General features: G+C 37.1%; 3 protein-coding genes across 3 annotated transcripts; 2 read left to right on the top strand and 1 right to left on the bottom strand.

The window, feature by feature from the left end:
* The first annotated feature begins 779 nt into the window (after positions 1-779).
* On the top strand, positions 780-2876 carry BIGYIN (Tetratricopeptide repeat (TPR)-like superfamily protein). The gene is made up of 5 exons (XM_078969544.1): positions 780-987; positions 1697-1835; positions 1943-2064; positions 2407-2470; positions 2535-2876. Exons 1-5 carry the CDS (start codon positions 907-909, stop codon positions 2618-2620), a joined length of 492 nt encoding a protein of 163 aa, XP_078825670.1. The 5' UTR covers positions 780-906; the 3' UTR covers positions 2621-2876.
* A 243-nt stretch (positions 2877-3119) lies between these two features.
* Positions 3120-5061, bottom strand: AUG1 (HAUS augmin-like complex subunit). Its single transcript, XM_078969543.1, has 5 exons — positions 4635-5061; positions 4118-4385; positions 3839-3962; positions 3505-3642; positions 3120-3399 (listed from the first exon to the last, which is right to left on the bottom strand). The coding sequence occupies exons 1-5, from the start codon at positions 4906-4908 to the stop codon at positions 3292-3294; spliced, it is 912 nt and encodes a 303-aa protein (XP_078825669.1). The 5' UTR covers positions 4909-5061; the 3' UTR covers positions 3120-3291.
* A 3584-nt stretch (positions 5062-8645) lies between these two features.
* Positions 8646-9767, top strand: LOC145009817 (uncharacterized). Its single transcript, XM_078968448.1, has one exon. The coding sequence runs from the start codon at positions 8646-8648 to the stop codon at positions 9765-9767; it is 1122 nt and encodes a 373-aa protein (XP_078824574.1).
* The last annotated feature ends 2827 nt before the right edge of the window (positions 9768-12594 follow it).

Genomic DNA, 12594 nt, shown 5'->3' with positions numbered 1-12594 from the left:
CTGAATGTTGACGGATTTTTATATGTAGGGGTTTCCGTCGAGAGGAGGGATGAGAGGAACATAGTTTTGGTTAGAGGCCAAATTTATTTTGGATGTGGAGGTGGAAGACGACTTGAGAGAGAGAGAGAGAGAGATAGAGAGAGAGAGACTGAGAGAGAGAGAGAGAGAGAAAGAGAGACTGAGAGAGAGAGAGAGACCCAAATTAGTTAATTATTTCCTTTTTCATTTAAATTAATTAGAAAAAAAAACATAAAAAATAAATCCTAAGGGCATTACAGTCATTTCAATTTACCAAGTGACCAAATCCGCAACGAAACTAGCTCAAAATGACCACTAATCCAAAAAATCGGCGTTTGAACTAAAACCTAAAAAAAATGCATACCACAAGGATCATTTTTGCAATTTTCTCTCTCTCTCTCTCTCTCTCTCTCTCTATATATATATATATATATATATATATATATATATATATATATATATATATATATATATATATATATATATATATATATATATATGCTAAAGAATTATTAAAAAATATATTAGAATTTATGATTTTTCATTTCTTATAAAAACGAGTATAATTTTTGTATAAAATAAATTTAAATAAATAAAAATAATGAAAACCGTAAGATGACCATTTTATGACTTTTGATGAGCTGGTGGAAAGGTGTTACAGAAAAAAAAACAAATGATGCGAGTACACTCCCCCCTCTTAAGTCGACAAGTCATTTTTTCTAAAAATCCTGATTTTTATGTAAACAAAATATAATATCTATTTTGGAAAAAGCAATTTACAACAAATTTAGATCTTTGTTTGGTGTGAAAGCAAACCTGTATCCCCAAAGTTCCATTTTCTGTGTCTACGTCTCGGTTTTCAATTTTCATAACGTCAGTGAGGCAAAGATGAACAACTTCTTCGAATCGGTCAGTGCCTTCTTCTCCGGTGGAGATCAGCTCCCATGGTGCTCTCGCGACATCATTGCGGTAAAAACTTTATCGATTCTCGCTCTTTGATTTTATTCCGTCCAGTTATTTGATTGATTATTGATATTGTCACGCGTGCCTGGTGTTTAGAAGATTATTGCTATCAAAATGTTGAAAGAAGATGTGCCATCGTATTCTTCTCGCCTCCATGGAATTGTTAGGAAGCGAGAAATGAAATAATTTTAGAGAGAGCGTTTCATTGTTATGGTTTTCTTTGTACGTTGTCGTAGTATTTGGAAATTATCGCCTGCTCTTGCTAACATAGACTAATGAATGTGGTAATAGTTTCTTTTGAGGTATGTAATTAACACCAAAATTGATCTTTTAGGTATTTCAAAATTTTGTGATCATTGTACCTTTATTGGCTGATCTTGACAACCAAGACTGGATTGAATTCACCTCATTGAATTACTCTGATCGTAGTTTGTTGGTTATTTGTACTATGCTAGCATCGAGAGGTTTGCTTGGGATAATGGATACAGTGACATTCTTTGTGTTCAACCTTTTTATGGCAATAGGAGTCATAGGGAGCTAAAACTGGATGTGAGTAGGAATATGCAGTTAGAGGTTTGGGTTTATGATATAAGTTTGAAACCATGTTGTTGGACCTAGTTTACTTACTTGACTCTGAGCAGCAGTTCCTATTATCATATTTTCCACTTTAGCATCTGTAAAATTATGCTACTTAATAAGTCCTAATGTTTAACAGGGTTGTGAGAAAGAAGTTGCTGAGGCTCCAAATGATGCCTCTGAGGACACAAAGAGTGAGGGCATCATGAGGTTATCATGGGCATTGGTTCATTCTAGGCAACCAGATGATGTGCAGCGTGGAATAGCTATGCTTGAAGGTAGTTAATATAGATTATATTTTTTTAATATAAAAAACCTAACATTTATATTAAATGCTCATGTGATGCTATAAACTTGAAACTAATTGAACTTGTTGTGTCTGCAGCTTCAATAGGGAACACTAACAGTCCATTGCAAAGGAGAGAGAAATTATATCTTCTTGCTGTTGGCTACTACAGAAGTGGTGACTTTTCAAGGAGTAGACAGCTTCTTGAACAATGTTTAGAGGTTACTTCTTTTTCTTCTGTTAAATCTTTTTTTATAAGAAATAGTTAAGGAAGCTTCCAAAAGTATGTCATTTGAATAAAATAAACAAACTATCTTCAAATCCTTCTACTTGCAACCCACCCCCACAAGGAAAAAAGACAAAATTGCCCCAAGTTGACACTCTCTTCTCTGTTTGATAGTAATCATATGATTAAGTGCTTGATAGGAAATATGGACCAATAATAATCATATGTATGATTAAGGAAACTCTCAGGTCTGTTTCTCTTTTTTCTTTATTGAGTGCTATATGAACAAATGTGATTGATTTTATGAGTGATTAAGTGATGTGGTTTTGTATTGTAGATTGCACCAGATTGGAGGCAAGCTTTATCACTGAAGAAGGCAATTGAAGATCGCATCACAAAAGGTGTTGTTTTTGTATTATTATGGATTTGATCATAAATATTAACGTTTCCAATTCCATTCCGCAGATGGTGTGATCGGAATCGGAATCACTGCTACTGCTGTGGGGCTTATAGCTGGTGGAATTGCTGCAGCTTTGGTCCGAAGGAATTAATCAAAATCATGACTCATCATCATCATCATCATCATCATCATCATATGTCTATTGTCTACATCAACAATAACATCACATAGCCCCCTTTTTGTTGACAAAACAGAAACTATTCACATTTCACAGCTTTGGTTGTTTTGATTTAGTATTTGTTGCTGTGTACAAGGTTTTTTATTTTATTTTTTACCTAATAATGTAGTGCGTGTATACATCCATTATTAACACATGCATGCAACTTGCAAATCTTGAGATTGCATCATTTTAGTTGTGGTTTATTCAAAGGACTAGAGATAAGGAGCTGTTTGAGAAAACCAAACCATTTAGTTTCCAGCCAGCCTCTTATTAGTGCATCAACATATAATTAGACTTTCTTCAAGATTCAACTCCTAAGGTCCAACATAATCCATTCAAGCATGCAATCCATATTTTATCTCGATATAGCTTTGATAACATTCAAGAATCACACCATGAGATGTGAAAGTTTGTGATAATATCATAAATATGATATGGAATGCAAGAAATTTCACGTGAACATAAATCCCCAAAAAGGAAATCTTAATATCTTTATCTTTCCACATTTCTTTGTTCTACCAAATGCAGAATCAAAAATTGGCTCGTTTTCTATACAAGAAGAAGTATCATATATATGTATATATCTCTTCAAAGTTGAAAGTTCAATCAGAGGCAGCAAGGGCGGATTGCAATACATCTTCAAGATACTTCTCAGCAGCATTATATTGCCTTTTCTTATCCTCAATAGCAAGTGCAGCCAATGCTTTATCCTGCAACCAACCAACATTTCAAACCCTCACTTAAAATTAAATATCCTCAAATCAATATAAGATAACGACACAAAAAAAATGTTTTTTTTCAGTTGAAAAACTTACTGGGGGCAAGTCTTGATAGCTTCTCAAAGTGTCAAGAATAGGCTTTGTCTTCTTGTCTAAATCTTTTCTATGCTCAGCCATTTCCACCAACATTCCATGACTGATCTCTGGGGTGTACCCCACACGAGTAAGCATCGCCTGTTACAATTAATAACTAATTTTTATCAAACAAAACACATCTACTATAAAATGTTACATTTTTTCTTAAATCTTTAACAAGGAAATGGAGAGGTTTCATAATGATGTTACACTTCAGTTGAAACTACTTTCATGTCAAATTCTAACACAGTTTCATTATTTATCCATATGTAAGACAAAATAACTGGAAGCTAACCTTGTAGTTGGAATATTGCTGAAGATATTGTCTCTCTTTTGAAATCATAATCGACAGGTTTGTATTCCAACTCTCCATTTGAGCCTCACAAGGAGCCACATCATCCTCCAGTTGTGAAAGTGTTCTACCAAAACAAACATAAATTAGAATTCATATATTTCCATTTTCTAATCTTTTTTTTCTTTATCAACATGGACATGGTAAGAAACTGATTATTGATATAAATGTAAATATATTATACCTAACGACCATTCACTTTAATCATACAGATGGATTTACCTTTTCAGATAAGTCAGCCTTGCTATGGCTTTCCGAGTGTAATCAAGGAGAATCTTCGACTCCTTTTGCACTTTAGCCCTCTTATCTTCTACTCCAGTCTTCCTTAGTGATACATCTCCCATGGCCACAAGAAAACTACTCAGCTCGGTGTCTCTAATGTTCAGCAAATTTGCCACATTAGCAAGAACTTGTGATGATGCAACCACATTTGCAGGCAAACCTTCTTGTGCTAACCCCACATTCTCTAATATCTCTCTTATCCTTGCAGCTATCAAACCCAAATTAAGAAGAAACATACAAATCAGCATATCAATATGTAATCACAGACAATGAAAAAAAAAAAAAAAAAAAGAGAGAGTGCTATGTAATTCTCCTCTATTAGGGTAAATTTCAGGCAAAACAAAGGTTTGAGATTTGAGAAGCATAAGCATTACACAAACATGGCCTGGTAACCAGATGTCGAGTAAATTGAGAACATAAAAATGCACAGACGCATATACAGGAAAAAAGTGACAACCTTGCGAGCGATATTCGGAAGCTTTAAGACGAAAATCATTGGCAATTATGGTGGCAGCTTGCGTTTTGGCTTGAGAAATTGTGGCCAGATTATGTAAATGCGAAATGCTGCGAGGGGTATACTCAAAATCGGGGACATGATCTTTGCCAGCCGCATCGAATTGGGAAGCCAGCCAAGATTTCACCTCCCCTATTCGGTTGGCATCGAAAGATCCGCTGCTAGTTTTTGACAACTCGTTTGCAGATGAAGGTGTGAGATCGGGTGTGTCACTCATTCTCTCTATTATGATCCCCTTTATTTAGGGTTCTTGGTAAGATGGTGAGGTTCGAATTTGGGGGCGATTAGATTCAAATATTAAAACCGGTACCTTGAAAGTAATGGAAACCGGCTAACGGACGTTAATACAGATCCGGTAGGGCTTTGCATAGAGGCCGGTCGATGGGGAATATAGTCAACGTTGTATTTTTATTTTATTTTTTACCAAGTTGCTAGCAATTTGGATTCATTTAAAATTTTAAATGAGAATCGAACTCATTTGAGGTGTATATTATTTTTAGGATCAATTAATTTTCATGTTTTTAGTCGTCTAATTGATTACAGAAAGAAAGGATAAAAAGAAAGGAACTGCTGGCTTATTCTTATTTTTTTTATTTTTATTAGTTTATTTTAGATTTTTAGCTTTTTTTAATTAGTTTTGCATTGTATATTCTTTATTTTCTTTATCATGGATTGTATCGGGAATTTTTTATTTTGCATAAAAGATTTTGGGGCTCATTGTGGTTGTGGTTTGATTGGAGTTGGGCTTGGCGGATCCACCAAAGAAGAATTGGGTTTAAAAAGCTAAAGGCTTCGATGAAGTGGGCTTGTGAAGATGGATCTTGAACTTTTATTTTGGGTTTGGAGCATCCATATTTGAAGCTAAAAGATAATTGGTTAATTTGAATCGCATGGATATAGAGGGGACCAAAGGAATCTTTGGTAATGGAAAGGGTGGAGTGGAGGAATGAGGAGCCAATAGCATTACAACAACACTTGCACGAGTGGAATCTCCGTCGCGCGGGTACCCACGCAACTGCCCAGTTTGGGCATTTTGGTCATTTGGCACACCATAACCTTAGGGGATCAGATCTATTAGCCACATTCTCGATTTTCCACAATTGGAGATCTGGAGGAGGCGATTTTGAAGCTCAAGACTCATTTCTTTTCATCTTTCCAAGATATTGTAGTTTATTTATGCAATTAGACTTTTGTGATTGTTGTTCTATTGCCATAAGTGGTTAAACTCTATATTTTGGTAGACATTATCTAAAACCTCTGAATGTTTGTGGGTTTTTGGAAGGATTTATGCTTATTTATCATTTATCTTATGTCTATGATTCTAGTTCATAATTTCTATGCTTGTTTAGTGCTTTGATCATGAGCTTGGTACTTTAATAAACAATTCTTGGTTTATTTCTTTGGTTAAGCATTGAATTTACTTAGAACAAGAGCTTTATGATGGTAGAAATCATCTCTAGTTTATGAATCATAACTCCTTTATGGATGTGTAAGCATTGATATCCTCTAGGAATTGGAGATTTCTTCATTCTTAGGGCTAATCAACTTCTTGGGTTCAATTTTTTCAATTGGATCTTTGATATTGATTAAGAAGGTGTGTTGTTGGATTCCCCAACCTCCATACTATCTATGAGAAATTTTGGCATATCATGCTTCATGATTGTTATAACCAATTTGGGATGAATGATAAGCTTCATGTTAAATCCTGATGATAAACACACAAATGTTCATTGTATTGAATTGCCTTGGTTTACCAATTTTCTCCAATATTTGACCATCTCACTTTCTTGCTTAATTGCAAGTTTTTAGTTATTCAAGTCTTTTAGTTTTCAAGCAATCATAACCCCCCCCCCCCCCCCCCCCTTTCAGTTTAATTGTAGTTAGTTAGTTTATTTACAATAGTTCTTTTAGATTGCATTGGTGATTGAATACAACCATTTCTCCGAGGATCGATACCCCTTTTTACCATTATATTACGTTTTATTTGCAAAAAAGGGTGTAATTTGCTTGGTAGACTTGACATCCCACCAAGTTTTGGCGCCGTTGCCGGGGAAATTGGTTATTGTTATTTGATTGTTTATGCCTAGCTCTACAAGAACCGGTGAACTACTCTACAATCTGGAGACTGAAAAAGAAGCAAAGAGGTTGAAAAAGTTAGCCAAACAAGCAAAGCAACAACAACTCATTCAAGCTTCTTCCTCTTCTCCATTAATCAACATAAAAGATCAAGTTCATACTTCAAGTGATACCGGCACCGAACCGAGTTCTTTAATTGTTGGTCAATCCTTTGAAGACATCCTGTTTGAAAACTACATAGCCATGAATCACACTCCACCTCACAATCCTAACCCAAACCCAAACAATCAAGATACCAATACCCCACCCTAACAACCAAGACAACAACAACAAGAACCTCTCATTGATATGCCACCTTGGAATCAAGCCCCTCCTCAAAACCAACCCAATTATCAACCCCCACAACCATAAAACCAACAATTCCACCAAAATAACCAACCTCAAACCAACGCTTTTCAAGTTCAACAAGTACATTACCCAAATCAACCTAATTACCAACACCCTCCAATGTACCAAAACCCAATGTACTCACAACAACAACCTCCTTACAACCAATACCCCAACTACCAACCTTATCATCCACAAATCTACAATACCTAACAATACCCATATCCATCTTACCAACAACCACCCAATTATATGTAACAATATCCCAAGCACCCCTTTCCACCCAATCCTCCTCAAGAGTTGACACATCGACAAATGATGGAGATGGATGTTACTCATACACCTATTGCTATTGTTTATCCCGCAAACTGCCGAGGAATTAAATTGAAGTCAAGTTTCATACATCAACTTACCAAGTTCCATGGTTTGGATAGAGAATATCCTCAAAAGCATTTGAAGTTCTTTCATATAATATGTGTTATCATGTTCCCCGAACATGTGACATTAGATGATTCCAAGTTAACAACCTTCTCGCTCACCTTAGAAGATAAAGCTAGAGAGTGGTTATTCAACTTGCCACCAAGATCTATTCACACATGGGAAGAGTTACTCAAGGCCTTCAATAGCAAGTTTTATCCCACATCCCGGATATCAAGCCAAAGAAGTAACATTTTGGGGATTCATCAAGGGGAGAATGAGACCTTTCATGATTTTTTGGAGCGATTCAACAATTTGTGTACAAGTTGTCCTCAACACAACATTACCGAACAATTACTTTTTCAACAATTTTATGAGGGCATTAATGAAAAAGATCGGAGGATGATTGATGCTTCAAGTGGTGGTGACATCTTCAACAAGACACCTCAAGAGATAAGATCACTTTTTGGAACCATTTCTCAAAATCAAAGGAACTTTGGAACTCGCAATGAAATGAAGAGAAATTCTTCACAAGTGGTTGGTGAAGTTAGCAACACCCAACACTTGGAATCAAAGCTCTTAGATTTGAATAACGTGCTAAGTCAAATGGTGGTGGAAAGTGGTCAACAATTAATGGTTTGTGGCATTTGTGTAATGACGGGGCATTATACGGATAAGTGTCCCACACTTGGGAGTAAACCAGAGGATGTTAACGCAATGGGAGGATATCAATGTCAACCAAGACCCATGGGCTTTCAAAACAATTACAACCCAAATTGGAGGAATACCCCAACCAACCCATACCCACCAAAGCAAAACCCACCACATGTCATGATGCAACCCCAATTTTCTCAATACCCATCACAAAAACCTCCATATCTCCAAACATATTATCCCACTCCAAATTACCAACAACCTCCACAACAAGGCCAATCAAGTGGTAACCATCAAATGAGCCTTCAAGAACTCGTTACTTATCCTGCTCAAAGCCAAATCAAATTTCAACAAGAGACCAAGAATACCTTCTCCAACATTCAAGCATAAATCGGAGACGTGGCTACCGCTCTCAACAAGATGGAACAAAGGGGAAAACTTCCATCGCAAACCGAGAAGAACCCCAATGTGAGTGTAATAACATTAAGAAGTGGGAAAACACTTGGAGAAAGCAACCCTAAAAGAGTTTCAAGAGAAGAAGAAGATGAAGTCATCATTGTTGAACCTCCAAAAGTTGTAGTTCCCCCAAAGGAACCGGTTATGCCAAACATTGATCAACCCGACTCTTCCAACAAACCTATCAAACCATTGGTCATACCACCACCTTTTCCATCCCGGTTGGCTTCTTCAAAGAAACAAGAGGAAGAGAAAGAGTTTCTTGAGACTTTCTGCAAGGTTCAAATCAACATTTCACTATTGGATGCCATAAAGCAAATTCCACGATATGCCAAATTTCTTAAGGATTTGTGCACCAACGAGAGGAAGTTTAAGGAAAATGAAAAGATTCAACTCAATGAAAATGTGTCCACGATCATCCAAAAAAAGCTACCACCTAAATGCAAGGACCCGGGCATGTTTGCAATCCCTTATACCATTGGTGATTTGCATGTTGAAAGTGCAATGCTAGATCTTGGAGCCTCAACCAATGTGATGCCATACTCAGTTTTTCAATCTCTCAACATTAGACATTTGGAAGAAACCGGATTCATCATTCAGTTAGTGGACAAGTCAAGTGTATTTCCAAAAGGCATGTTGGAGAATGTACTAGTTCAAGTCAATCAACTAGTATTTCCCGCGGACTTCTATGTCATTGACCTTGAAGAGAAAACCCCTTCCAAGTCTTCCATGATCCCTCTTGTAAGACCTTTCATGAATACCGCTCATAAGATAATCGATGTCCATAATGGGAAGATCACCATGGAGTTCGATGGAGAGACTATTCACTTCAACATCTTTGAAGCAATGAGGTACCCTAACAATATTTCTCCATTGTATCGGTTTGATGTGATTGAACCAATCACCCAACAACTATTCGAGTTATCATATGGAGATATTTTGAAGATGGTTCTCAACTTAAGTATTGATTGTGAAAGTTTGAAGAAAACATTGGATATGTACATATTGGACTCTGAAATTGAAGAGATTGTGAAGACTTTAGAAGTTAACAATTCCACAAAGAAGGATGTTTCTCAAGTTTCCTAATCTCATTCTCCAAACAAGATACCCCTTCCATAATCCAACCACCCACACTTGAATGGAAAGTATAGCCTAGCCATTTGAAGTACGTTTATCTAGGTCAAGACAAAACTCTTCCGGTGATTATCTCCTCTAAATTGAAAGACTTTGAAGAAGATCAATTGCTTGAAGTCTTGAAAGAACATAAAGAGGCAATGGGATGGATAGTAACGGACATTAAGGGGATAAGTCCTAATGTATGCACTCACAAGATCCTCATGGAAGATGATTGTAAGCCTAGAAGAGAAGCTCAAAGAAGATTAAATCCTCCCATGATGGAAGTTGTTAAGAAAGAACTAATCAAACTCCTTAATGTAGACATGATTTACCCGATTTCCGACTCCAAATGGGTTAGTCCGATCCAAGTGGTTCCCAAGAAACGGGAATCACGGTTGTTGAGAATAACAAAGGAGTAATGGTACCCACTCGAGTTCAAATATGGATGGAGGGTGTGCATTGATAATAGAAAGTTAAATTTAAGCACACAAAAAGATCATTTTCCTCTTCCTTTCATCGACCAAATGCTCGAGAGATTGGCGGGCAAATCGCGTTATTTTTGCCTCGATGGATACTCGGGTTTTCATCAAATATATGTTGCCCCCAAAGATCAAGACAAGACGACCTTCACCTGCCCCTTTGGCACGTTTGCCTACAAGCGGATGCCATTTGGATTATGCAATGCCCTCGCCACATTCCAAATATGCATGGTGAGCATTTTCTCTGAGTATGTTGAGAATATAATTGAAGTATTCATGGATGACTTCACAGTATATGGCAATTCGTTTAATGAATGCTTGGATAATCTTAAGAAGATTTTGAAAAGGTGCATTGAGACAAAGTTGGTGTTAAACTTTGAGAAGTGTCACTTTATGGTCAATCAAGGCACCATCTTGGGACACATCGTCTCCAAAAAGGGAATTGAAGTTGATAAAGCCAAAATTGATGTTGTCCAAACCCTTCCTTACCCAACATGTGTTATAGAGGTGAGATCTTTCTTGGGCCATGCTAGATTCTATAGAAAATTTATCAAATATTTCTCGAAGATCACATGACCAATGTATCTCCTTCTCCAAAAGGATGTTAATTTTGACTTCAATGTTGCATGCCAAGAAGCTTTTGACAAACTCAAAGACTAGCTCACATCCGATCCAATAATCCAACCTCCAAATTGGGAGCTTCCTTTCGAAATTATGTGTGATGCAAGCTATTTTGTCATTGGAGCGGTTTTAGGTCAAAAGGAGGGCAAAGCATCACATGTTATCTACTACGCCTCCAAAACCTTGGATAATGCTCAAGCCAATTATTCCACCACCAAGAAGGAACTTCTAGCTATTGTATTTGCATTGGAGAAATTCCGGCAATACCTTCTCGGGACAAAAGTGATTGTGTACTCCGACCATGCCGCCTTGAAATATCTCATGACCAAGAAAGATGCCAAGCCACAGTTGATTCGGTGGATTCTTATTTTATAAGAATTCGATCTTGAGATAAAGGACAAAAGTGGTGCCGAAAACCTAGTTGCGGATCACTTAAGTCGGTTGAATATCGGTGATTCTTCTTCTCCCATCCTTGATGAATTCCCGGATGAACACCTCTTCTACATTTCAAACACTATTCCATGGTATGCGGATATTGTGAATTACTTGGTTACAAAAGAAACTCCCCACGCGTTTACCAAACACCAGAAGGCCAAGTTGAAGAGTGATTCTAAATACTACGTATGGGACGACCCTTATCTTTGGAAACATTGTCCGGATCAACTAGTATGGAGGTGTGTTCATCAAAATGAGGTCGAGTCTATCTTGAAGTTTTGCCATGAGTATGCATGCGGAGGACATTTTGGTCAAAACAAAACCATGCGAAAGGTGCTCGAATCTATACTCTATTGGCCAACAATTTCAAGAGATACTTATCTATTTTGCAAGAGTTGTGATAGATGTCAAAGAATGGGAACCATATCCATGAAGAACGAAATGATTCAAAGACCCGTCCTCATTTGTGAGATCTTTGATGTATGGGGAATCGATTTCATGGGCCCTTTCCACGTCTCTTTCGGATATACTTATATACTCTTGGCGGTTGATTACGTCTCAAAGTGGGTGGAAGAAAAGGCTACAAGGCATGATGATTCTAAAACTGTAATTGACTTCTTGAAGTCAAACATTTTCGCAATATATGGTGTACCGAGAGCTTTGGTGAGTGATAGGGGCACTCATTTTTGCAATAAAATGATGGAAGCCAGGATGAAGAGATATGGTGTCACACACCGAATATCAACCGCTTATCATCCGTTAACAAACAGCCAAGCCGAAGTGTCAAATCGAGAAGTCAAACAAATTATTGAAAAGACGGTCAACACCACACGGAAAGATTGGAGCTTGAAGTTAGAAGATGCATTGTGGGCGTATCGGACCGCCTATAAAACCCCAATCGACATGTCTCCCTTCTGCCTTGTCTATGGAAAATCTTGTCATTTACCGGTGGAATTGGAACACAAAGCATATTGGGCGGTTAAAAAGTGTAACTTCAATATCGAAGAAACCGGGAAGCACCGAAAGATGCAACTTCAAGAAATCGAGGAGCTGAGGAGCGAGTCTTATAAAAATGCAAACATCTACAAAGATAAGACAAAAGCGTTTCATGACAACCAAATCACTCATAAGCATTTTATTCCAGGGAAAAACGTTCTTCTTTATCATTCACACTTAAAGCTATTCTCAGGAAAGTTGCGATCTCGATGGCACGAACCTTTTATTGTTATAAAAGTGTTTGATCACGGTGCAGTTGAAATTAA

This window comes from Lactuca saligna, chromosome 8, assembly GCF_052625555.1.
Source record: "Lactuca saligna cultivar CGN05327 chromosome 8, ASM5262555v1, whole genome shotgun sequence".
Lineage (NCBI taxonomy): Eukaryota > Viridiplantae > Streptophyta > Magnoliopsida > Asterales > Asteraceae > Lactuca > Lactuca saligna.
Note: the sequence above shows the minus strand (reverse complement) of the source record. Positions and strands in the feature narration are given on the sequence as shown.

Bases quoted from the DNA above. Each gene is read 5' to 3' on its own strand.
- BIGYIN (XM_078969544.1), top strand. From the start codon at position 907: ATGAACAACTTCTTCGAATCGGTCAGTGCCTTCTTCTCCGGTGGAGAT. The intron at 2,065-2,406 runs GTTACTTCTTTT...TTTGTATTGTAG, and splicing joins TTCTTGAACAATGTTTAGAG to ATTGCACCAGATTGGAGGCA. The intron at 2,471-2,534 runs GTGTTGTTTTTG...TCCATTCCGCAG, and splicing joins TGAAGATCGCATCACAAAAG to ATGGTGTGATCGGAATCGGA.
- AUG1 (XM_078969543.1), bottom strand. From the start codon at position 4,908: ATGAGTGACACACCCGATCTCACACCTTCATCTGCAAACGAGTTGTCA. The intron at 4,386-4,634 runs GTTGTCACTTTT...TGGGTTTGATAG, and splicing joins TTCCGAATATCGCTCGCAAG to CTGCAAGGATAAGAGAGATA. The intron at 3,400-3,504 runs GTAAGTTTTTCA...GGTTGGTTGCAG, and splicing joins GCTATCAAGACTTGCCCCCA to GATAAAGCATTGGCTGCACT.
- LOC145009817 (XM_078968448.1), top strand. From the start codon at position 8,646: ATGGAACAAAGGGGAAAACTTCCATCGCAAACCGAGAAGAACCCCAAT.